This window comes from Papio anubis, chromosome 4, assembly GCF_008728515.1.
Source record: "Papio anubis isolate 15944 chromosome 4, Panubis1.0, whole genome shotgun sequence".
Taxonomy (NCBI): Eukaryota; Metazoa; Chordata; class Mammalia; order Primates; family Cercopithecidae; genus Papio; species Papio anubis.
Window position 1 is genome coordinate 108,095,639 of NC_044979.1, and position 25,916 is coordinate 108,121,554.

Genomic DNA, 25,916 nt, shown 5'->3' on the forward strand with positions numbered 1-25,916 from the left:
ATTTTTATAATCTGAATACTTGGTGAATCAAAATACACTTCCTAAAGGGCAGTTACATAGAAAGTGGCAGCCCCAGGAGTCATCGAGAAACAAAGTCCATACCTTTTCCTGCACCGCACTTTCCTGAAAAATCACTTCTCAGAAAACTACAAATTATGACTTTGATTGCTACCATTCACATGAAATCAACTGGATGAAAGAGAATCAGAAGGTCACTTTTTAACTTATAAGTTAATTTTGTCATATGATCTCAAGCATTAAAGAAATAAAACTATAAAACTGCTTTCATTTTTTTCAATGCTTTATCAACTTTGTGAATATTCTCTGAAAACTTTCATTTCAGTGGACCTAATACACCAAGAGTATCTTTATGAGATGTTTTCTCTCATCCAGGCAAAATTACATCTTTAAGCTTAAGCTAACAAATAATAAACAAACTCATTGGACCAATTTAAATAACAACAAATGCAGCTTATGTCACTTTTAAATGTGGTCACACCGTGAAATACTTTGACATTTGATAGTAATCATTCTTTGGTCAAATTATCAAATATTTCATCTTTCAGTGACCAAATGAGGAGGGTAGCTGAATTTTTTTTTTTTTTTTTTACTTTTTTTACTTTTTTCCATTGGTTATTTTTAGAATTGAAGAAATAAAATCTCTAAACTAAACTTGTTCACAAAACTTTTAACAGAGAGATACCAGTGGAACATAAGGCCTCCATCCTTTAGAGATTTGCAGTTGGTCTAAGCTCCTTAGTAATGTCTCCCATGCTAGGGCAGGAAAAGTTCTGACTCCCATGGCATGAACCAAGTCACCTGACCTCTCTGGAGATTTCACCATGATTAGTGACCAAACCAGGAGGGAATCCTAGAATTCTGAGCCAGCTCCTGCCTGCCTCCCATCCCTTCTCTACATTGCAAAATTTAAAGAAAACTTACCTGTAATGATGAGCTTTGTTCCGGGACCAAATAGCTTGACTTTTCTGCCAAACTGTTGCCCACCACCTGAGAAGCCTTTACAAGAATTTACCTTTGTGTTTGTCTTAAAATTTTGCCAGCATTTTTTTCAATATTTACATAAAGACATAAAAATTGGCTGACATTAAGTCAAGACAAAGGTCAAACAAAATCATAATAGTTCTGAATGCAATCAGGAATTTAAGAACTGACCTCACCCTGCCCTAGGCACTTTGGGTTATGTACATTCTCTCCTTGTATCACATACATTAGAGAGTCTGATTTTAACTTTTCTTGTGATTTTACCTGAATCTTCTAAATATTCCCTAAAGAGTTTTCATGTATACAATTTGTCTTAAGTGTAATTTAGAGTTAATATTTCCTTAATTTTCAAAGACAGACAGTAATAGGATTCTTATGTTTGACATTCAGTAAATAGATACTCAATATGATTTATAGGTATTTTGTGATTCATATGTATGGAGGGATGGGTATCTAGATTGATTCTAAAGTAACTTCCTTTTGGCCAGGCATGGTGGCTCACGCTTGTAATCCTAGCACTTTGGGAGGCTGAGGCAGGTGGATCACTTGCGCTCAGGAGTTCAAAACCAGCCTGGCCAACATGGTAAAACCCCATCTCTACTAAAAATACAAAAAAAAAAAAAAAAAAAAAAAATTAGTTGGGCTTGGTGGCAGGTGCCTGTAATCCTAGCTACTCAGGAGGCGGAAGCAGAAGAATCTCTTGAACCTGGGAAGCGGAGGCTGCAGTAAGCAGAAAGGGTGCCACTGCACTCTAGCTGGGTGACAGAGCGAGACTCTATCTCAAAAAATAAAAATAAATAGAGTAACTTCTTTTTAGAATCCAGTTCTCATTGATAGAATACCAGATAAGTTGTTACAAAATATGAATTCTTAATGATGATTCATTGCTGAAAGACTGCTCCTTTTGACTTGAAAATACCCTTACAGTTTCATTGAATTAAATCGTGTGCTACTCCACAGAGAATCCAAGACAGCTCTGAGTTACGCAACTTAGCACTGCAATACAGCATAGCTGCAATGGCTCCTTCATCAGTTTCAACATATCTAGCAAATTTGATGCCAATACAGAAAGACAACTGAGCAGAATGATGTCAAAACGACTCATTCTATAGAAATACCGTAAAAATTATATTTTGAATATTTTATGCATGCGTATTCCATATGACTTTTTGGAGGAGAGAGAGGTCATTTCAGTGCCATAATTAGAAGTAGAATAATTACATTAATACACAAATAGTAATACAAATTGGAAGTTGGTACAAGAAAAATAGTCAACTAAAAAGTCCATTCATAGGGTCAAGCTACAGAAGAGGAAATATTCAAAGTATAAAACTATGACTTAATAATGCTAAATATCACATAAGGGTCCAGACCAGGCACTTGGAAACAGATAGCCTTAGCTAGATCCCAGTCGTTGCCACAGTGACTAGTCATGTGACTTTAAGAAAGTAACTGCTCTTCTCTAGGCCTCAGTTTCCTCATCTGTGAAATGGGACTAAGAGGATCTCCTGCATAGGTCTAATGAGGAAGGAGATAAAGCACTGAAACTATTTACCATTGTGTCTGGCTCTCAATAAACTGTACTAATATTAATTTTCTCCTTAAAGGAACAATATCGGGTCATTTTATCAAATCTTTCCGCCAAACACAATACATAGATCTTATAAGCAATAACTGCTACATAAATGAAGAAAGAAAACAAGCTCATGAACCCAAGACCTTCTCCTTCCTGGGCAGCCACAGGCCAAAGAACATGGGCAGGGCCCAACCAAGCCAGAATCTCAAATACTTATCTGCCAGACTGGCAGCTTTTGAGTGTTGAGACTGTGCTTCTTTGCCCTTTTATCTCCAGCATTCAGAACGAAAACTGTTTACAGTAACTATTTGCTGAGAGGATGAATGAAGAAATGAAGATGTAAAATCAGGAAGACTCTTTTCATTGACCTTGGAGCTGACATGGCTGGTTGAACTTACAAATTCTATTAAACTGGGTCATTTCCAGGTGATATAACAAGAGTCCCAGTAGCATAAGTTTTGACTGACTTCAGCCTCCCTCAAAGAAACTAGAGCACTAATAAGTGGGATGCATTGACGTTCTATAGTAATTCACTATAAGAAGCAATTTTTTCTGTACTGTTCCTCAGGATGAGATCAAAATCTATAATATGGATTTGGCAGGCTAGCAGAAGAAGGGAACACTATGTTATATCTGAAAATACAGAGAAGAAGTAATTTTCAAAATTCCATTTTTTATGTCTCTCACTTAAAAGACCTACAAAAAAGTAACTTGGATCAAGGACTTACAGCAATCGTTTACAGACATGGTCCACGAAACATTTTAATTTCTCTCCAGAGTCTACCGTGTGTGTGTGTGTGTGTTAGTGTGTGTGTATCCTAAAAGTAGAATTTTAATCCACTTACAGACAGGGAAGGGAAGATATCATGGACAAAATCGTTTTGTTTCCATATCCAGCTAGCCTGAAAAATTGCTGTTCATATACTGAGGCCAGGGATGTGACAAATTCAGATAAGGTTGATCATTTTTTTCTAAAAAGTGTCTATCCATTTTTCATTACTGGGATAACAACAGAAAAAAAAAGTTACTTACCAGGCGAAGTTACTATGAGCCTAGTCCCTTCAGCAAATTTCTTGACCCACCAAGTGCTATCACACTGGTCTGAGCTTCTACAAAAATCTCAGCCTTCTGATCCTCATGACATGACCAGCAATCCAACAGCTTTGAACTAGCAATTTGATCTTCTGGCTTTTTTGGAAGTCCTTGAATATAGGTTTTGTGACATGTGATAGTTTGTAATTTTTCCCCATAAATTGCCTGCTTTCTTCTAAGGCAGTAATTCTTGAAAAGCACCAACAGAAAAAGGAAATGTTAAGAAAAAAATAAAAAGAAAAAGATAGGCCAGGTGTGGTGGCTCAAGCCTGTAATCCTAGCACTTTTGGAGGCCAGGCGGGCGGATTGCCTGAGCTCAGGAGTTCAAGACCAGCTTGCGCAACACCGTGAAACCACATCTCTACTAAAATAAAATACAATAATAATAATAATAATAATAATAATAATAAAATTATCCAGGAGTGGTGGCATGTGGCTGTAGTCACAGCTACTAGGGAGGCTGAGGCAGCAGAATCGCTTGCACCCGGGAGGCAAAGGTTGCAGTGAGCCGAGATCGTGCCATTGCACTCCAGCCTGGGCAACAGAGCGATAAAACAGCAGGCTCAATGAGTCAATGCACTACTTTTCTAAATTGCCAGGAAAAGTATTCAGAGATTTGTCTTTAAAAAAAAAAAAATTTCCAGGTGTTCAATTGTGTTGAAACTGCTTTGAGATTACATCAAAGGAAAAGTGCTTCTGTCCGCACAAACACCAGGGCTTCTCTGTTGGCAATTTGGGAAGATACTTCTGAAAGGAGGAAGCTCTTCAGTAACTGAAAATGCAAATGTGTCAGTGCAGATATACTTGAGAAATTTGAACAAAGGTCTCCACTTTCAAAAAGCCGCTTTTATCATTTGGCAAAACGATGCTTTACCAAGGGAATGCCAAATGAGAAAATGTGTTCTACAATGACTTATTATCATTTTTCCTGGAATAGCAGAAGAATTTTGTAGAATTCTATCTCCCATGAAATAATAGATTCTTTATTTAAACTATAACATAACGAAAAAAAAAAAAATCCAGTTGTCTGATATGTTGAAAAATCTGCCATCTTAAGCCGGAGTCTGCTGTGTAATCTCCTGAGTACAGAAGAGGTGTTCAGTTGCAAGGACTGAGGAGGACAGGTCTAACGACCTCCATGTCCACTCCAGCTCCACCCTGCTCCAGCCTCTAAGTCCCCTGAGTCCTCATTCAGGAAGGTATAAATGAGGTCACAGAGGGCACCTGTCCATACACGGCGGCTCACAGCCCCCAAGCTAATGAAGAGGACAGTGGGGCTGGGTGAAAATTATGTTTGGAAAGGGTTTCTTTTTAATAGAAAATTCAAAATTATTACGTGGCACTGTCGATGACCCTTTACACCTGTGATAGACGGAATGATGGCCACTCAGTCTCTTTTGTCCTCTGGCCTTCCGTATTCCAGGACCATGAGGGGGAGCATCAGAAGTCTTAGCAGCTGTCAATATTCAAGAGCCATGGAGGATTTAAGTAATAAAATGTGAAAAAGTAATGAATTATAAAATCTTTTATTAAATTTACCAAGAAAATACAAGAACGATATGAAGAACACAGTATTTAGTTTCCCTAAGGGCACAAAATAAAACCTAAGTACATGGAGAAACATACACTGTTAAATAAAAATATTCTATCATAAAGAGGCCAATGCATCCTAAATTCATCTATAAATTTCCAGCAATTCCGGTCAGAATTACTACGACATGATGTTGTTGTTGTAGGGTGTGAGGTTTAATGTTGGACTAGATAAGTTGATTTTAAATTCTATAGGAATGAATAAATATGAGATGATTGAAAAATAATTTTCTGAAAAATGGTACAGTGAATAGATATTTGGCATTGTAGATCTTAATTCTTATCATAAAGCTACTGAGATAATATGATAATGATATAAGAATAATGAAATAGACAAAATAAATTCTCCAGAAAATATGTCAAATATGTGTACCTATTTAAAACAAGCTGCAGCATTTTTAAATTGAAAGGAAAGGATGGGTTGTTTAGAAACGGGCATTAGGAAAATAATTACCTGAGAAAATAAAAATATCACTGTACCTCATCCCAGATAACAAAGGGTCAAAATAGATGAAAACTAAAATTACAAAGCTACACATGGCCAGAAGGAACATGTAGGAGAATAATTGTATCCATTGAGTAAAGGGGTATAGGATGGAAATGAGGTAGGAGAAACTTAACACATTAATTTTGACGAAGTAAGAACGTGGACAATTTTCTATTTTATAGTATTTTCAAATAAACGTTTTTGAAAGAAGAATAGACAATGAGGACTTGCTAAAAAAATTTAGAGAAGAAAGTGACATGATCACATTTGCACTTTAGGAAGATATATGCGTGATCAGAAAGAAAGGGTGCTGCCTGGGACAGCAATTTGTGCGAAGCAGATGGTTTTATAGCTGGTCGCCATAAGCCAATAAGAGGCTTATGCGTTGTTGCAGAGATGGTGGAGATGTACGGAGTGGCTGGAGCAATAAACATTAACAAGTTTTCTCGAGTTTTTAAAAGATTCTTATGAAATAAATTATTATCTCAGGAAGTTGGGAATGAAGAAAAAGACACTTTAAAATTGGAAAACCCAGGTTCAGATTCCAGTTCTTCCACTCCTGGTGATGTGCCCTTGGGCGCAGACACATCTCAAAGTCTTGGTTTCCTCACCTTTTAATTGGAGAGGATTAGACCTAATTCCCAGGACTTTTGTGAGATATTTACAATAGAGCCAGGGACACAGGAGGTGCTAAAAACTGATTGGTTTTCTCTTACCGTTTATGCAATAATTCAGAGAGATTTCACTTCGTAAGGTAGAATGGAAACATCTTATTTCTGTGTCTTTTTATCTGAAAATTATAAGTTATTGTTACTTCGGACTGTCAGTTGCCCTTTGCACCTGTCATAGATGGGATGATGTCCACTCAATCCCTTTTTGTCCTCTGCTTTTCCTTATTCCAAGACCATGTGGGGAAGTATCAGAAGTCTTAGAAGCTGTCTACATTTCAACAGCCATGAAAGATTTAAGTAATAAAATGTAAAAATGTAAGTAATGAATTATAACACTTTTTATTAAGCTTACAAAAAAAAAAAAAAAAAAAAAAAAAAAACTATGTGAAGACCATAATGTTCAGTTCCACTAAAGGCATAAAATGAAACCTGAATGAATGTGTATAAAGATGAGCAATTTTGCCTCTAACCTTATGTTTTGGAACACACACACCCCCCCCCGCCATATCTGTCATGTCTTGAGTTAACAAACTGAGGCAACTTAAATCCTGCTTCCAAGAAGATGGGTTATGAATGAACAAATACATAAATAACAAGTAAGTCAAGTGAGGTAAAGCACAAGTTGGCACTGCATTGCTTGAAGTTTTGCATCACTTTTTCAAATTTGATGATAATAACTTTCATAGAGAACAGCTTCAACCAAATTTGTTTGGCCATCAAAAGATATGAAGACATATCTCACATTTCATTTCAGGGTTTGGTGGCCAACATGAACCAAAATAATAATTTGCACTATTTTTCACATTGATTTGTCTTTTAGAAATTTTAATGGATCTTAATTAAATCAGGTACAGAAGTAAGTTAAGACACTTCCAAGAGAGACCACTGTCTGAAGCAAAATAAACACATTATCTGACATGTACAAGAGATAAAAAAATCACATACTGACCATCTGTGGACCACTAACTTTCAAAAATTAGCATAATTTGATTTCACATATGTCATCACTTAGATGATATCAGATATGTTACGATATAGTCCAGTGGATCTTTACTTGTTTCTGAAAACACCGGGGCAGTGTTTGGGAGAGGCCAGGTCACTGCACTTTCAATCAGTCTCCCTTTTAGCAATTGTGCCACTTGCCTTCATTCTTAACCTGATGATTTAGTCTTTTAGGGTTTCTTTTGCACTTGGGGTATTTAACATGCCACTATGCATATTATAGACGCTTTTCAACTGATACTGCTCCCACAGGCAACATGCCTGGTGAAACACTTGTTTCTTTTTGACAAACAAGAAATGTTTGCATAAAAAGACTCGTGTCTGGAAGAATGTCTTGGGAAATTAATATTCTACTCTAAGCCCCAAATCTCCTTTTCGCTTCCCTTCCCCCTGCTCCAGGATGACAATCCATGGCCTTGTGCTTTTTGATAGTGAAAGAGAAGAAAACTCATAAATATAGTGTCTACCGTGAGTCAGGCACCAATTATGCATTTCTCTCTTTCTGCCTTACCCTATAAATGGTTATTACTATTAAAAGTCATGTGAGGAAACAGAATTAGGGAGTTGAAACTGAGCCAGGATTTCAGTGCAAATTTTCCGGATCCCAAACCCTGTTCATCAATTACTTGGAAAGATATGTGTAAGGAACGCAGTTCCCAGGTATAGTCTAGGTCTGTATAATACAGAGAATCTGTATCTCAAATGGCCATATAAAGGATGCTGGGTATTGCTTTCTAGGAAGCACAGAGCATATCAAATGAAATAAAAAGCAGATGAAATGGCTGATTTGCATATTCTAAAAAGCAATGAGTAGGCAGTGCCAGCACCTAGCAAAATAATCTGTGAGGAGTGGGACTAGTTGAATCTGAATATCAAATTATATCTCACAATTTATTTTCTTTGTATTTGTCTTTCAGTGACACCAGGAGATTATAACATCCATGAGGCCATTTGAGCCATGCACTTCAGAATGACAATCATTGCTGTCATGGCTGGCCTGTTGCCCTGTACATGTCAGGGGGAACACAAAGAGTTTCTAAACCTGCAGTAAGTTAGAAGACTAGGTGTTCTCTACATTGGGTCCGGAGTGTTTCAGTCGGGGGCTCTGTTGAGACAGCCTACTCCAGTCTCAGATTGGGCCACACAGGTTGGGCCTGGTTTGTGGGTGTCTTTCTGGCAGGTGAAACCAGTTTCCAGAGGTCCTATAACCTCCCTTCAGATCTCATATCACAGGAAACTCCATAATAGTTGGGTCTCCTCACTCTTCTCTCATTACCAGGAGAAACAAAAAAACACGGAAGTCAACAAAACACTATCTGCTTGAGAAAAAACCCTTGCCATTGCATCAGATGATACAATATACTGTTGCCATTTACTGCAATAGGAAAGTCTGGTGAGGAAAATAATACATGCTTGGAGATTGGGGGAAGGGAGTGGAATTGGAATCAATAATTTTTTGGCTACTTGTCAGACATCCAAAAAGAGAGGTACTGAGCTATAATGTAATGATATAGATATGGTTGCTACTATTGTTCTTGCTATTTTCTAGGTGTGGCTGGTAAGGCCTTGGACATGAACAAGGCCTAGGTCACTCTAAGAGAGCAGAAAGCAAGCCAGGGCTACCCAATTTGAAACAAGTGTGTGGCCAGCCAATTAGGATTGGTTCCAGGTTTCAGAGTGAAGAGTAGGAAATTCCAGCCTTGGTTCAGCAGGCACTTCTATTATAAGAATTTACTAATGTAGTCAGAAGAAAAGTTAATCTCTACTTCCCACTTGCCCATATGTGTGATGGGCATACCAGGGAAACTGCTCTGATTAGTAGGGATTTCAGAACAGATAGGAAGCTATAGAAACAAAGGGCAGTAAATAGCTATGGGAAGACAACGTGGGTAGATGGAGTGTGGAGTCCATCCCTGCTGACCTTTGTCCCCTTCTCAGCAGTGTGGTAGTTACATGTTTGGCCGATATCAGAGTTAATTGGGGCCTAGGGGTACCACTGAGGAAGACGACGCATAGGGAAGTTGTCACAGTTCCCTTTTGAAAGAAATGTGATTCTGCTGAAAGAAGTTCAACACAGACCACAAGAGAGGCAGGAAGAGGCACTGGACTGAGAATCTGAAATGCAAGAGTGTGGCCCTACCTCTGTGGTTAACTAGCTTGAGACAAGTCACTTGCTGTCTCTGTGCCCCCAGTTTCCTCATTTGAAGTGGGGACATTGGGCTAAATATGTTCCAAGGGCCCTCCCTGTTCAAACAGCCTATGAACCAATGAACAAGAGCATTAAGGAGTCTGTTGTGGTCGCAGGAGTATGAAAGCAGTCAGGGGGTGGTCACAGGAAGGTTTTCTTTCAGGTCCCTTCTGACTCTGTGACATTGTGAGATCCCAGCAGGCACAGTAGTAAGTGGCTTCATCCAACTTGGCAACATTGTTAATGATCAGGTAAAAAATACCATCATGTTTATCATCTGCCTCCAAGCGGGGATTGGGCCTGTCTTGCTTGTAATTTTTGGCTGAGCCATAAAGGATTCGTCTCAGGGGCTTCCCTTCTTTTTGTTGATACCAGTGCACAACGGTCTTCTCGAGAAGAACCCCAGATAGCTTGCACCTTATGTGCACTGTTCTGTCTTGTCTGCGTGTGGAGGAGAGTTGATCCTGAGATATTCTCATTTTGGTGTCTCCATCTGAAAAACAAGGAAGAGAAATGAGAGGCACTGAAAACAGATGACTGTGGACACAAAAATTATGAAAAGACAAGAAAGGAGTAAAGTCAACCTACAAACCCAAGCCAAAGACACAAGAAAAACCCATGAGGTTGACATTGCCAGTGGCTAGTCAGAGTAGACGCTACAAGGGAGCACAGATTAGGACTGAAGATGTAGTGGCAGCTGTTGCTCTGTGACAGGGAGGGAAAGGTTTGTTTTAAAACCAATGAAAGTCCTTCACAGGGAGATCTCTGTTGAAGTGGTATTTGTCATGTTCTGGTGTAAAGAAACTATCAAATCCAAGAAGATCTCGTGAAAACACTTCTGTAATAATAAGTCAATGTTAACTTCCCCTTTGGAGTAATTCCCTCCTATTGTTTTTTTAAGTGTTACTTTAAATAGGTCTATCTTTGACCTCTTTCTCCACTCCCATTTTGGCCATATTTTGTCAGAGTTGTGGGTAGCTATGCAGTATCATGAGTATTGGAGGAAAAGTATAATCACTGTGTATGGTAACAAACGATATTATAATTTCACAACCTCTTGCAGTACTATGTACATTTTATAGATTGGAAATGTCCCCAAACTTCACAGTGTGATAAATATTAACAATTCATGTGGTTATTGCTTTAGACACTGGGCTGTTATACCCTATTGTGACTGAAGCAAAATTTTGGAGGAAAAAAATGTTTTTGGTTTATTACCTTCCACTCTTTTCCCATGCATAATTTTTAGTTTTTCAGAATTAAAGTTATAATTTACTGTTGTTTAGGGGACAATATAAGATTTTATATTTATTTATTTAGAGACAAGGTCTAGCTCTGTCACCCAGGCTGGAATGCAGTGGCACCATCATAGCACACTGCAGCCTCGAATTCGTGGGCTCAAGTGACCCTCCCACCTTCGCCTTCCAAATAGCTAGGGCTACAAGTGACTACTTCCACATCCAGCTAATTTTTGTATGTTTTTTAGAGACAAGGTCTCACTATGTCGCCCGAACTGGTCTCAAACTCCGGCCTCAAGCAATCCTTCCACCCTGACCTCCAATACTCACACCTGAGATTACAGGTGCGAGCCACCGTGCCTGGCCTGTTTTTAAGTTTCTACACATGGCTATTTTAGCTGAGATAGCTCAGTGATTTAGTCAGAAGGGAAAGGACACAAAGGAAGTGATTTGTTGAGTGCTATGTCAGAAGCTTTCGTATATGGAGGCTCATTTAGACCTCAGCGACTCTATGAGGTGACTAATGCTAGCCCCACCAGAAGCTGAATAAACAGAATGAAAAGGCATTAAGACCTTTCCTAGATCACACTGTCAGTAAGTGGCCCGGCAGGAATTTGAAATCCATGTCTATGTTACTCAAAAGGCCTTGTATTTTCCAGCACTCTTTCATTCATTCAAAGTCAATTAACCAGCCCAAAAGCCAGCCCAGGCTCCCAAGGGGTGAGGTTGGACGATAAAGTTTCTCATTGAAAGGAGCATCAGAGGTTGGGCCCTTGGGCTTGTGCTCAGACTTTGCTCAGGACACATGCACCAGAGAAAAGTGCTCTGTGGTCAGCAGCCAGGTGCCTCTAGGAGGCAGAAAAGAGGGGGTGTGTGTTTGCACAGGTGCAGCGGGCGTGGGAGGCATTTTTGTTCAGTTACAGTGGAGCATTTTGATAGAGTGTGTCCCAGCAGGCACAGTAATATATCCCTGCATCCTCCTCGGCAACTCGGTGTATTCTCAGGCTGGAGGACAAGTCACTTTGCCATTTCCTTGCTTCATATCTTTCCTCACTAACACCTTGTTCATGGACTACATTTTCATTTGAGGAGATATACAGAATTCGCTTTAGGGGCTGGTCTGGCTTCTGGTGGTACCAGTGTATACACACATTCTTCTTGAAGGTACTGGATTTTATCTGGCATTCAAGAAATGCTGTATTTCCTTTTTTCTTGGTGACGGATGTTACAAGTTGTGTTATAAGATTGTCTCCGCATGTATCTGAAAGAAAAACCAAAAATTTTGAAATTTTTCAATATGAAATGTTGATGTTGACTAAGATAGTATGTTTGTTTTCTGTTAAGGGAAAGCTTGGGTGTGATGTTTACATTTTCTTCCTGAAGAACTCAAGGTAATGGTGGAATTTGTCAGCTTAGCTTGAATTACCATGTGGCTTTGTTCCACCTGAAAATAGTGTGATTTAAGTATCCACACTTAGGTTGATTTATGTCTTTGCTATTGTGAACAGTGCTGCAATAAACATACATATGCATGTGTCTTTAAAACAGAATGATTTATATTCCTTTGGTTATATACCCAGTAAAGGGATTGATGGGGATACCATGGAATACTATATAGCCATAAAAAGAACAAAATCATGTCCTGTACAGGGACATGGATGGAACTGGAGGCCATTATCCTTAGCAAAATAACACAGGAGCAGGAAACCAAATACCACATGTTCTCACTTATAAATGGGAACTGAATGATGGGAACACATGGGCACATAGAGGGGAACAACACAAACTGGGGCATATCAGAGGGTGGAGGGTGGGAAGAGGGAGAGGATCAGGAAAAATAATGAATGGGTACCAGGTTTAGTATCTGGGTGGTGCAATAATCTGTACAAAAAAACCCCATGACACAATTTAACCTATATAACACACCTGCACATGTACCCCTGAACTGAAAATAAAAGTAAACATTAAAAATAAATAAATGTCCACACTTTCTGTGCCTCCCTTCCAATGAGCGAGATGTCCCTTGGGTAAAGCAACTCACACGTCCACAGGGAGGCCACCAGGATGCCTGGTAGCAGGAGCAGCATTCTGCAAGCTCTTGTCCAGAGAGGTGGCTGAACACGGGGTATTCTAATCACAGAGAAAATCTGAGGTCTGAGATGGCAGGAGGAAGTGCGCTCTGAACACACAGCTAAGACCCGCAGACTGCAGGGGAAGGGACCCATGCTATTTTACTCAAACATCCTGTGAAACTGGTTTTCTAACTCAGTGTTTCAACGGATTTCTCATTGCTGTGTGATTTTTACTATCTGAAGATGTTTGTGTAAAGAGCCATTTTCTTGCTAAAATATAAACATTTTTTATTGGTCTAAAACAGAGAGGGAGAGAGAAAAAGAGAAACCCTAAAGTCTGCCTTTGAGGTGCCTCAGGGGCAAGTGTTCTAACACAGTTGCTCTCACTGCACATCAACACCTAGATCCACTTAGCTGTGGATCTAGGCTAAGGCAAGAGCTAACTTACGTATGACCCAGGTTTCTCCTATAGACAGCCAAGCCAGAGCAAACTTATTTCAGATTCTCTTTCTTTTGAATGTTACCATTAAATGGGAACCTTACAGAGGTTGTGTCCTTGAAGTATACTTCTAAAGCAAAACATTTTTATACATTTTAAAAACAAAGGCCATTGTTATTTCCTATCATAAAACAAGTGTAGATTCAGTAGGGGTCATAAAGAAACATAGAGGAGAAAATAGTCACTTTTTGTCCCCACCAACCAGAGGCAACTACTATTAACAGTTTGGTGTATTCCCTTACAGGCTAATATCCGCTCATCTTTTTCATTTGCTTCACATAGATATAAGATGTGTGCTCGATTTTAAGCTCTGTCTTTGTAACTTAAGATAACACCAGGAATATTTTTCTGTTCTGTGGTTACTTTCTTATCGTATTCTGACACTTAGCAAGATTCCCTGGTTCACCACCATGCTGACCATCAGATCACATAGGGATCTGCAGATTTTATTTATTTTACATGGCCAGTCCCACAAATTACAGGAACAGAAGAACAAGAAATTATTATTTAATTGATCACTTAGATTTTGAACTTCTATGAGGTTCCTGTTGCTCATTTAGTATCTAGCTAATGAAAGTAACTTAATTCTCTGCCTTCCTTTTCTTAACATCACTTCCTTACTCTCCTACTAGTCTTCCTGTATCTCCCAAACAAACTAGTTGTCCTTAAAGCCTGAGGCTCACTTCCCAGGGGAACTCAAACTAAGACCGGTTGACTGGGTCCTTTTCAATAAAGATGCCCTCCCGGTTGTTATAACAGCTCCATGTCCCTCCAGACCTAAGAGTAGCAAGGACTTTTGTGTTACAATAGCCCATTTGAGTAGTTAGGACAGAGACAATGTTGCCCCCGACATGGAATATATTTACTATTGGGCCCTTTACAAAAATAGTTTGCCAACTCCTGTTTTAGAGCAATTAAAAAATAATATTTAAAGAACAATATTTTACCTTCATTTATTCTATTTCCAGTGCTTATCATTTCTTTGTGTGAATTCAAGTTTTTGACCTATATCATTTTTTTGCCTGAATGACTTCTTCTAACATTTCTTGTGAAGTGCATCTGCTGGCAATGAATTCTCTCAGTTTTTGTTTTGTCTGAAGCTGTCTTTATGCCAAGTGACAGTTTTTTAATTCAACACTTTGAAGATTTCACTCCAATGTCTTCTTGCTTGTATAGTTTCAGATGGAAAATCTGCTTTTTTTCCTCTAGCTACCTTCAAGAGTTTCTCTTTATTTTTGGCTTTCAACAGTTTAAATATAATATGTCTAGGTATTTTGTTTTGTTTTTAATATTTATCCTGGTTGGTGTTTTCTTAGCTTTTTCGTTCTGTGGTTTAGTGTCTATCACTACATTTGGAATACTCTCAGCCATTAGTTTTCCAAATATTTCTTCTGCTCCTTTGTCTCTTTTGTTTCTGGGATTCTAATTACAAACATGTTTGAAAATACAATATTGTCCACAGTTCTGTCCTTCCATGAAGATATGCTTTCACGCCTATTGTCTCTGCCTCAGCTCCTTCCAATGTAGCTTGGGACATATCTAGTGCGCCTGCCACCTTGCCCGGCTAGTTTTTTTTTTTTGTACTTTTTAGTAGAGATGGGGTTTCGCCATATTAACCAGGATGGTCTCGATCTCCTGACCTCGTGATCCGCCCGTCTCGGCCTCCCAAAGTGCTGGGATTACAGGCTTGAGCCACCGCGCCCGGCCTAGTGGCCTATTTTTATGTTAACCAAGTCTTTCCTTATCTCCATAGGGTCTACTGGTGAGCCCTTCAAAGGCATTCTTGATTTCTGTTACCGTGGTTTTTTTTTTCTTTTTTTATGTCTTGCATTTTCATTAGATTTTTTAAATGTAATTGCTCTCTTTTTGCTGAAATTCTCTGTCTGATCTTGCATGTTGTCTACCTTTTCCATTAGAGCCTTTAACATACTCAGCAGTTATTTTCAATTCCCTGCCTGACAGCTCAGACATCTGAGTCATATCAGAGTCTCGTGCACATGATTGCTTTGTGTCTTCAGACTGTGTTCCTTCTTGTTTTGGGGTAAGGTACTTAGATTTTTTTAATGAAAGGGGACTGTGTTGTATAACACGGTAGATAATGAGATAATTATATTTGATGCTTAAAAATGCCTACATTGGACAGGCATGCTGGCTCACACCTGTAATCCCAGAACTTTGGGAGGCCACCGTGGGCAGATCATGAGGTCAAGAGATCGAGGCCATCCTGGCCAACATGGTGAAACCCCGTCTCTACTAAAAATATAAAAATTAGCCAGGCATGGTGACGCATGCCTATAGTCCCAGCTACTCAGGAGGCTGAGGCAGGAGAATTGCTTGAACCCAGGAGGTGGACGTTGCAATGAGCCAAGATCAGCCACTGCACTCTAGCCTGGGAGAAGAACAAGACTCTGTCTCAAAAAAAAAAAAAAAGGAAAAGAAAAGAAAAATGCCTACATCTTTCTTTCTGCCAGACCTTTAGTGTGGGAGTTTGTGTTAATCTAATTAGGAGCAAGACTGGGTTAGAAATTTATTGTTTCTACTAAGTTATCTGGACTGGAGTTTGTTCTTCGTAGGACATCAGAGACTTTAGATTTCTCTTATCATCCCTTGTTCTTGGCTTTGAGCCTTCCCTTTGTTCTTCTCCTCAGAGACAGTCCTGTCTTTTGAAGCTCTCTTCACTGCATTCTACTATTGCTTTTACTCAAGATAGTATGGTGGTGAGAGGTGAGGAAAGGAGACATTATCTATTTTCATTCAGCTTCTGTCTTAAACAGGCAGGGTCAAACTGGGACTTGAGAATGTACCTTCGCAACCATTGCTGCTCCTATTCCAGAGGTGGCACATTTCCAGTCATAGGAGGCAACCACCAGTGCCTTGGGCTATGCTTTTCATACCCACCCTCCTGCAAATTAAAACTTGTTACTCTGTGGAGATATGGATGAAGTATTGGGCACAGTCAGTGGCGGCCTCCTTTTCCCTCCCTCAACTAAAATGAAATTCCATGGAAACCTTCTCTTGCAGACTAAGTCCTTCTTCTACAGTAGAGAGGAGGTGGGGTAGGTCTGGGTGAATTTCAGCAGTGGCTACTGTTCCCCTCCTACAGCCAGTACCAAAAGGGGAACTTTCTGTGGATTCTCCATGCTCTTCCCTGCAAGAGCCAGGTAGGATTCCTGGAGAAAAAATATAAAAGATGGTGGGAAATTCCTTAAATTTGTGGCCCCCAAGAGCTCACACTCTCCCACTAGTCTGCACTCAGCCTTTATAATTTCACTAAAATGTCTAGTTGAATCTCCTATCAGTTTGCTTTCTAGCTGTAGAGACCAAATATTAGATGCCATTTTTACTTCCTCTCTCAGAGTCAGGACACAGCATGGTTACGAGGACAGACACTGAAGCCAGAACCTCAGCCCCTCCCCACCCCAGTTAGAACTCTGTGACCACAAAGTAAATCACATCGCTCTGCCTCTGTTTCCTCCCCTAGACGAGAATCGCAACAGACCAATGTGAAAAGATATCCCAAGGATGAGATGAGTTACACCTAAAGGATTTAGAGCAATGCCCAAGAGGGAGCAGAGTACCCTGAATAAACGGCTGTTGTGATCACAGGCAGAAGCCGGGAAGAGGATCCATCCTGGTGGGTATCCGCCTTGTCAGTGGATCATCTAATGCCCCCTCCCTTCCTTAGGAGGATCTGAGACCTGTGCAAAGGAAGTGTGCTGGCTGGGCTGTAGCAGGATCCCTCAGAGTGGAATGAGCCTGAGGAGAGGGCAGGAGCTTCATTCCACACTCACTCCCAGCATGAGTGGAGCAAATGAATGCTAACTTCTTCAGGTCACAGGACACTGCTGAGGAAACGTGGGCATTTGGGGTTTAAGAAGGTATTTTATCTTTCAAATTATTTCATATTAAAGTGGAAAAGAATGAAGATGACGTTGCAAAAGTATTGCAATGGTTATATAAGATGTGTGAGATACCCAGCATGTTTCCTGCCACTCAGTGATTCCCTCTTTGAGTCTGGATCGTATAAACTTACAGGTAATTCCTGGACTGTGAGCACAGAGTACACTGATTTCTGTATGTCCTAATGTGTGAACATAATCAAGTTTCCAGAGGTTGAGGGGGAAGTCCTGGAAGGTGCAGTCCAACCCTCACAACCTGCTGAGCCTGTGCTCCTGTTACAAGGGGGCCGGTACACGCAGACCTAAAGAGGGATTCTGTGCGGGTGTCCTGACATCTCTCATCTGTGATTCCAGCAAGCGCATAACTATCCCCATTTCCTTGTCCTGAGATTTTATCTTACAGGTCAAAACAGATCTAGGAACATCATTTTCAGCTACAGCCCCTAAGTGAATTGAGCAGGTCATGTGTTGAGGAAAATGCATTAAGTTATGCTTCAGCCAGTATAAGCGGTTAGATACCACCCCGGATAGTATTTGGACTTTTAATAGTTTTCTCTGGAAATTAATATTTCAGGTTGCTCCAATTTATTCTATTCAAAACAAGCTGTAAGCAAAGAAGAGAAATCTGTATGAAAACCTAAGGTATAAAGATGCACCATTAAAGAATTTCTTTGTTCTCTCCTCAAGAGTCAAAATGATGGGGAACACGTACGAGGCCAGAGAGAGGAGAAAATGATGTTTCCAGCAACGACATCCTGCTGTGTCCCAAGGAGAAGGCAGGGAAGTGTGTGCTTGATGGCCAGTGGCTCAATAATCACAGCAGTAAGTGATCTCACCTTCCTTTTTGTGAAATTTACTTTTAGGTTGAAGTGGAAGGATGAGCATCATTGTAACCACAACACCTAATGGACCCCGAGCAGGTGCGATTGTCAACACACATCCGATGCTGACTTTGGTTTTAGTTGACACCAGTTTTTGACTTCATTTTTAGTCTTGGCTGGATAGTTTACGAGGTATAAAAGCATCACTATCTTTTGCCTTGGGCATTTTAAATTTGTGCCAACTTTAACTCCCCGAGTATAACTGTAAGCAAAGAAAATTAATTCTTGTGAACACCTGATATGTAAAGATGAAGTGATAAAGAATTTCTTCACCTGACATACAAAGTGAAATGACTGAGGAGCAATCCCCAAGGTGAATCTCTACATGCTCCTAGTGCTGACATGCTCTGGTCTGCCAGGCTGTGTTCCCAAGGAGAAGCAGGAAAGTGAGGATGCCTGTGCCTAGAATGTTTAGTGTGTGGCAGGGGTAGCTTGGTCTGAGCAGGTGTCAAGGAAAGAAGTAGTGGGTCACAGTGACTCCCTGACAGCCCTCTCTGTAGAGTGCAGCCTTGTCAGGTCTGAAATAGCTGGACTTCTATATACTCCAGTGCCCAGGAGATCTGGCAATATGGTGATGGTTAGAGGAGAGCTCTTCCTATGAAGGGTGAGGTGTGGGTGAGTGGTGACAGTGGCAGTTAACTTCATTTTCTCTCCCCTTCCCTGTTCCCTCCTATTTCATTTTTCAGTAGCCTTAGTGATATGAGGATATGTGATATGTGGATATGAGGATATAGTGATATGTCTTTTGTGCTCGAAGCAAAAATTACTCTTCTTGTGGGTTGACTGTGGATCTAAAACTCAAGGTTATAAAAGACCTGTATTTCTCACTATATAAAATACTGAAAATTTGTGCTGATTTTATAACAAATTTTATAAATGAAAATAAAAGTACATATACGTGGACAGTTGAGTACATTTTTTTAAATTAATTGGGAGGTTGTCATCTATTTCAGCCCCAGAGAGGCCAAACATCAGCTCAATATTGCTCTCCAGAAATTAGAGAGGACACTAGATAAAACCATCCTATCGAAATGGGATTGTCTTGCACTTGTCCCAGACTGTGGAGCTTATATCTTGAACACTTTGGTCCTTAGACCCCCACTCCCCACGCCATAGTATGTAGGAGGGACCTTCTGAAAAGAGCTTCTGACTCAGTAGGCCTGGGCTGAGGCTTGACTGACTAGATTTAAAAGAAGCTCCTAAATGAAGCCAATGCTGCTGGTTCACAAATCAAACTTTGAGTACCAAGGACGTAGAGTATTAGCCTAAATAATTTTATTTTCTAATATGCAATAATAACTCATAGGATCAATGTAGTGCTTCAATTTGTTGAGCATTAGGCATGCCCCAAGCACTTGCAAGAACTTTATTTGTATTATTTAAGTTACTTTTCTCAACAGTTTATTCGAGTAATTATTATTACGTTCTCCATTTTACAATCAGGAAAATGAATGAAACATACGCTAACTAATTTATCTAAAGTCACACAGCTAATATGGAGAGGGTGGATGTGTAACAAATGGTCAATGAGGAAACATCAAGAAACTGGGAAACACTAAATATGAATAAATGTCACTCATGAGTATTGTCACTCTAGGGCAGTGACTGAAAATCATTTTCTGTAAAGACCCAAACAGTAAATATTTTGGGCTTTGCGGGTCTCTGCTGTAGCTACAGTCATCTCTCAGAATCTGCAGGGGATTGGTTCCAGGACTCCCAGCAGATACCAAACTCCATGTATGCTCAAGTCCCTGATATAAAATGGCATAGTACCTGCGTGTAACAAATGCACATCCTCCTCTATACTTCAAATCATCTCTACATTACGTATAATACCTAATACAATGTAAATACTATGTATGTAGTTGCTATATTATATTGTTTTTATTTATATTATTTTTATTGCTGTATTATAATTTTTTATTTTTTTCAAATATTTTTGATCCACAGCTCGTTGAATTCACAGATGTTTAATGCATAGATGCTGAAGACTGACTGACTGTACTCTACCATTCAAGTGCAAAAGCAGCTAGCAAAAACAGCCATAAACAATATATAAATAAATAGGCATGGCTGTATTTCAATAAAACTTTATTTACAAAACTGGAGCCTGCTGGTCATAGACATAGTTTGCTGACCTTCTACTCAATAATAACCAGTATTATCATGAAGGTTGTTATTTTTGTTTTGTTTTGTTTTGTTTTTTTCTGAGAGCTATAGAGTAGTTATATGATTAAATGGAAGAACATAAAAATAATTTTAAGTGTGCCATATATAGTTGTATTTTACATTGTTGTATAAACAATTTCATTATTAAGTGCATAAATCAATAAAATATTGAAGCCATTATGGCATACAGCTTTAAAAGTAGTAGCAGCTTTTAGTTACAATGTGTAAAATCTGTGCAAGTATCAAGATGTTAAAATCACCCATGCTTTCAGAGACATCCACTCTTTAAACTTTGGAGAAATTTTTTCCTTTTGCTCTTTCTTCAATATATACATGTATGTACATGAGAGCTTACTATTTAAATCAGTTCGGTGTTCAATATCCTCCTTGATAATATATGGTGAATATTTTCAATTTTACTTATAATTCTTGAAAAACACTGTGCTTAATTGCTACATAGTATTTCACTACTTTAAATTCACACAGATGAGGTGTCTTTCCTTCCTGTTCCTCATTCTAGTGTGTCTCTAAGTTTTCTTCCCCATAAATCTCCCAGGAGTCTCTTGAAAAGTCAAAGTGGCTTCATCTTCTAAGACCTGACCTTGTGTGGCCAGTACGGTCACGTTACACTGCTCTTTTGAGGATTAAATAAAATAATCCATGTAAAATACTTAACACTGGGATTGTGAAAAGCTGAATTCCATCTTTTCACTCACCTATTTCTGGAAAGGTTCATGTTCTCAGGCTCTGTATTTCCTTAACAGTCTTCTTACCTTTGCTTCTACGTATGCATCAGGTGAGAGGTGAGGTCTCTTGAGACTCACTCAGGCGCTCAGGCCATTCTCCCTGTAGACCACCATGGTCAGGAATCATGGTGGACAGGATGTGGGACTCCAGATTCTGAGTCAGCCCCTGGAAAGGAGCTGACCTGCCAGGGAGGCTCCTGGTATTCCCTCACTGGGCTTTCAATAGCCTCTCCTCTTACCCTATCAGGATGGTACAAGCTGATCCTCAGAAGGAAGAATGGGGAAAAAATACGTTGCAATTACTTCAAGGACTGTAAGTAGATTGCATGCATGGCAATATGCTGTCAGATATCCATAGTACTAAAGGTATCAGTAGGAGAAAGTTTTCGAAACTAAGGATTTTTCATCATTAATTTCTTTGTTGTTTGAAAGTGAGTTTCAAAGAAGTGAGAGGGACTTTTACAGTTTTACAGTTTACACTTTGTTTCATTATTTTTTGAAAGTTCCCAACTACCCAATGATTAATCATGGAATAAACATAAAATAATTGTTAATCATTATTTCTTATTTATTAATTTATGAGGGGTATCATGGTTATTTCCTTTATCGATGCAGGGAGCATGTATTATCTTTCTGCTTAACTATCTAATCTTATTTTACTCAGGAGTTTTAGTTTTCTTTGAAGAACCCTGAAAGACAAGATCTCCAAAGCATAGCCCCCACCCTGAGATCCCCCACTGTGCCTAGGAGCTGGGTTCCAATGCACAGTGCTTGTTTTGTTACAGCACTAAGCCCTGAGTGTGAAGTGAGCTGCATGCTCTTCCTCTAGGACACAGGATTTATACTTTCATCTGTCATATAACCCAAACAGCTGATTGTTTACTTATAGATCTACTTACTTGTCCCTAGATTTCTTCAGGAAGGCCTCAGGGTGCTAATAAAAAGCATACAATTACTATGTTTGACAGATCATTCTAACTTTGAAAACCTCCAATGCAATTGAACCAAATGGGAAAATAGTGATAAGAACAGGGAATATCTGTGTAAAATATATACCGCTTCCTGCCTTCATTCTGAACCATTTAGTTACTAGAAATCTCTACGTAGTGAATTACTAGACAGATGAATTTTGCTCTAAGCCACCCACCCTGTATTTTCAAAGTTCCCAGATATCCTAATGTTGTGGGAAATAGTGTCAAACTGTTTCTAATTCGGATCCTAATTGCTGACACCGATATGGGATTGGGGGAGGGAAGTGCTGGGAAGGGAAGGGTGTGGTCCCTGTCGAGGGCTCCACCCCCGGGCCTGTGTCCACGGACCTCGGTGAGGACAGGCACTCCTGCCTCGGCGCCCAAATGTTGCATTTCCCAAGACCACCCTGGCCCACCACGCCCCCATTCTGTGCCTATAAAACCTCCGAGACCCTGGCGGGCACACACAGAAGTGGTTGGACATCGAGAGGAACACCGCTGTGGAGGAGCACACCTACGGGGACTGGCAGGCTGCAGACCGTCGACTGGAGGAACAAAGCGGAGTTTGGCCGGGGTGGCTGGAGGAAAGCCCGGCCGCTGAGCTGTCAACTCCAGGGGAAAACCACCTTCCCACTCCATCCTTCTGGTTCCTCCATTTGCTAAGAGCTGCTTCCACTCAATAAAACTTTGCACTCAGCCTGGCGCGGTGGCTCACGCCTGTAATCCCAGCACTTTAGGAGACCAAGGCGGGCATATCACGAGGTCAGGAGTTCAAGACCATCCTGGCTAACACGGTGAAACCCTGTCTCTAGTAAAAATACAAAAAGTTAGCCAACCGTGGCGGAGAGCACCTGTAGTCCCAGCTACTCGGGAGGCTGAGGCGGGAAAAAGGTGTGAAGCCGGGAGGCGCAGCTTGCAGTGAAGGAGATTGCGCCACTGCACTCCAGCCCAGCCACAGGGCGGACTCCGTCTCAAAAGAAAAGAAAAGAAAAGAAAAGAAAAAATTTGCACCCATTCTCCAAGCCCACATGTTATCCAATTCTTTCAGTACACCAAGGCAAGAAACTCCGGGAAACAGAAAGCTCTCCGTCCTTGTGATAAGATAGGGGGTCTTATTGAGCTGACTAAAACAAGCCGCTTATGGACAGCCAAACTAAAAGAGCACCCTGTAACACAGGCCTACTGGGGCCTCAGGAGTTATAAGCATGCACCCCTAGACACTGCTGTGGAGTCAGAGTCCCACAACCTGCACGTGTGCATGCTCCCCCTAGAGGTTTGAGGAGTGAGGCACCAAAAAGTGAGCCACATCCTCATCGCACGCCCTGAGAAGGGACAAGAGAACTTTTCCCGTTTCGACACCATGAGTCACTGATGTGATTCTGCACACCAAGGGAGAGGAATCTAAGATGTCTTCCTGCAACTTTCCAGAAGAGCTGCAGGGAGGGCAGGCTCTGGCTGGGCATCCAGCTGAGCAACCCTCTGTGGTTGCCCATACGGAGAAGGATGTGGGTGGGCACAGACCTGGAGATAGTTTCAGTGTAGGTTATCTTGAGAACTCTAACCCTGTGGCGCCTAATCCAGCAGGCACAGTGGTACACCACTTCATCTCCTTTCTCTAAGAAATTTATTTTCAAAGTGGAAGCGGAAGTGTGAACATTTTTACTTACCTCAAGTTTCTTAGTCTTCCCACCTGAGCCATCTTGAGCAGAGATTGCCAAGAAAACATGTAATAAATATTCTAAGCCTTGGTTTGGTTTCTGCCAGTACGAGTGTATGACTTTACTGCTAAAGCCTTGGATGGATGCCTTTCAAGATATGCGGGCACTCTTATTTGTAGGTCTGGAAATATATATTTCAGGTTGCTCCAACTGCCCAAGTCCAATTGCAAGTGAGGAAGAGAAATTCCCGTGAGCCAATGATACGTGAAGAGGTAACAATACAGAATGACTTCAGTCTCTTCTGTAGACTGAAATGATTAGGGGGTAACTCATAAGCCCAGAGGGAGAAGAAGATAATGGCTACTACCAGTGGCATGCTTTCTGCCAGTCTGGTTCCCCAGGGAGAAGGTAACCCTATTAGCTGGCTGTCTCAAGTCAGTGGCTGGAGGGCAGGGCTGTTGAGGTCTCTCAGAAGTACTAGATCAGGTGGTTTCTTGAGGTTCTTCATGAGCTGCTACAGTTATGAGCAGTTCCAGGGTTTCCTGTACCCCGTGAGTGCTGGGCAGATCGGGTAAGTGGGTTAAGTGGTACACATACATAATGATGCTATCGTGTCTTAGTATTACTATCAAACAAGAGAAAATTACTTTGTTAAGTATATCTTACAACAAAACCTTAGTTTTTCCCTTAAGAAAATACATAAAAATTAGTAAAAGTACATAGAATAATTTAAATGATTATTCCTTTGGGAATAATTATTCTAAAATTTTGGGTAATTCCTTTCTGGCTTTTTAAAAATTATTCTATCAACACAGACATTTCTATTTTAAGAGGTTTTGTACACTTCAAGAACTTTTCTTTACATTGTATTGTGAAGATGTTTGAATTTTATTAATAAATGCATAAAATGTCATTTTCACAGGCTACATAGTATTCTATCATTTGAATGCACTATGAATCCAGTGTCTCTTTCTTTGTTTATTACCATTTAGTCTGATCCTAAAAGGCTGTGGGAGAGCTCTGCTCTATGATCTTGACACAGGTATCTGGCTGTGGGTACCTCATTGCTGCTCTCTGAGGCTGTTTTGAGTAGTAGATGAGACAACCACAAGAAGAGGGTGACACAAGTATTTCCACGTGGATGGGCACGGACCTGGAGATAGTTTCAGTGTAGGTTATCTTGACAACTCTAACCCTGTGGTTAGGTGACACAAGGGATGCCGTCTATGCATCCCTCTCTGAAAACAGCTTATGCTCTCAGATTCGCTGTGTTTTTCCTCAGATCTTACTGTCTACTTTAGCTAATATTAAAGTTAACAGCTAAAGGCCCATATAGATTTGAGAAACCAAGTGTGGCCTACCCTGAGGGAACATGATGGTCAGGAATTACACAGACAGGATGTGGATCACAAAAAGCTGAGGTGCATCGGGATGGGAGGATAAAGACTGACCGATCGTATGATTCCAGCCCCAGGTCAACCTTTCCTGGTACTCCCTTTATTTCCTTCAGTAGCCTTCCTGGGATGATGAAGGTGAATATGTTATCCTGACCTTGGAAATTATCGAATAAATAAGACAACACATGGCACAAATGCAAGCTGTATTTTTCCATGGGGTGCCTAGTATGTACTGCTATAGGAAAAGTACATGGATTAAAGGTATTCTTCATTTTTCTTAATTATTTTAGATATGGCATCATAAAATAATCTAATTTGTATCACTTTATATTTTGAAAAAATTGATAATTTATTGTTATTTCACTTATTCAACCAGGATTCCTAATTGCTCAAATGCTAGTCACCTGATTCGGTTCAAAATAATAATTGTGCCAGTAAATGTTTTACAAAAGATGTCAGTATTGTCTTCTCCATGGGAGTAGGAACAACGTACTTCTCTTCACCCTTCTGTGATTAAGGAGTACAGACTCTGGAGCCAGATTAGCTGGGTCCAATCCGACACTGCCACGAACCAGCTATGGGGCTGGATGAGTGGCTAGGACACACAGATCTCACTTACCTGAGTAAAATGCGCTTCTGTTCATAACAGAACAGACCTCAGAGGTTGCCAGAGGTTAAAGGAGTTAATAAATGCAAAGTATGGCTCATTTAAGCATCCGATGCCTGGGGCTCTTTTCTGATGACATCACACTGCCACACCCCTTAGTGTGAAGTGAGG

At 40.2% G+C, this 25,916-nt stretch overlaps 1 protein-coding gene, 2 long non-coding RNA genes and 1 gene segment (V, D, J or C); 1 reads left to right on the plus strand and 3 right to left on the minus strand.

Annotated features, from left to right (window-relative positions):
• Positions 1-25,916, minus strand: part of LOC103882891 (T cell receptor gamma constant 1) — a 126,456-nt gene that overhangs the window by 71,403 nt on the left and 29,137 nt on the right. For 8 of the 10 annotated variants that reach the window (XR_004183257.1, XR_004183259.1, XR_004183258.1 and 5 more), the window contains exon 4: positions 943-1,000. Coding sequence is in view for 6 of the 10 variants with exons in the window: in XM_031665374.1 (XP_031521234.1) it covers positions 943-1,000 (58 nt within the window). In the remaining 4 variants the exon portion in view is untranslated. Of the gene's footprint in view, positions 1-942; positions 1,002-3,610; positions 3,671-25,916 lie in introns of all 10 variants that reach the window. The other 2 variants (XM_031665370.1, XM_031665373.1) reach the window with 2 other exon arrangements.
• LOC116268535 overlaps positions 1-25,916 on the minus strand; it is a 102,255-nt gene that overhangs the window by 32,315 nt on the left and 44,024 nt on the right. Inside the window, exon 1 of one of the 6 annotated variants that reach the window (XR_004183266.1) lies at positions 3,611-3,671. The exons of the other annotated variants lie outside the window; for them this stretch is intronic. This is a non-coding gene — a long non-coding RNA (uncharacterized LOC116268535). Of the gene's footprint in view, positions 1-3,610; positions 3,672-25,916 lie in introns of those variants that run through there. 6 annotated transcript variants of the gene reach the window in all.
• Positions 9,760-22,843, plus strand: LOC108585008. Of its 3 annotated transcripts, XR_004183267.1 has the most exons (4): positions 9,760-9,859; positions 16,899-17,051; positions 18,004-18,138; positions 20,148-22,843. It is a non-coding gene; the product is annotated as an uncharacterized LOC108585008 (long non-coding RNA). The 3 variants fall into 3 exon arrangements; XR_002520964.2 differs by lacking the exon at positions 9,760-9,859 and having other exon boundaries at positions 15,810-17,051; positions 18,004-18,329; XR_002520963.2 differs by lacking the exon at positions 9,760-9,859 and having other exon boundaries at positions 15,810-17,051.
• Positions 10,593-13,350, minus strand: LOC110742825. The segment is given in 2 exon segments: positions 10,593-12,107; positions 12,888-13,350. Coding segments are annotated over 2 exon segments (528 nt in total).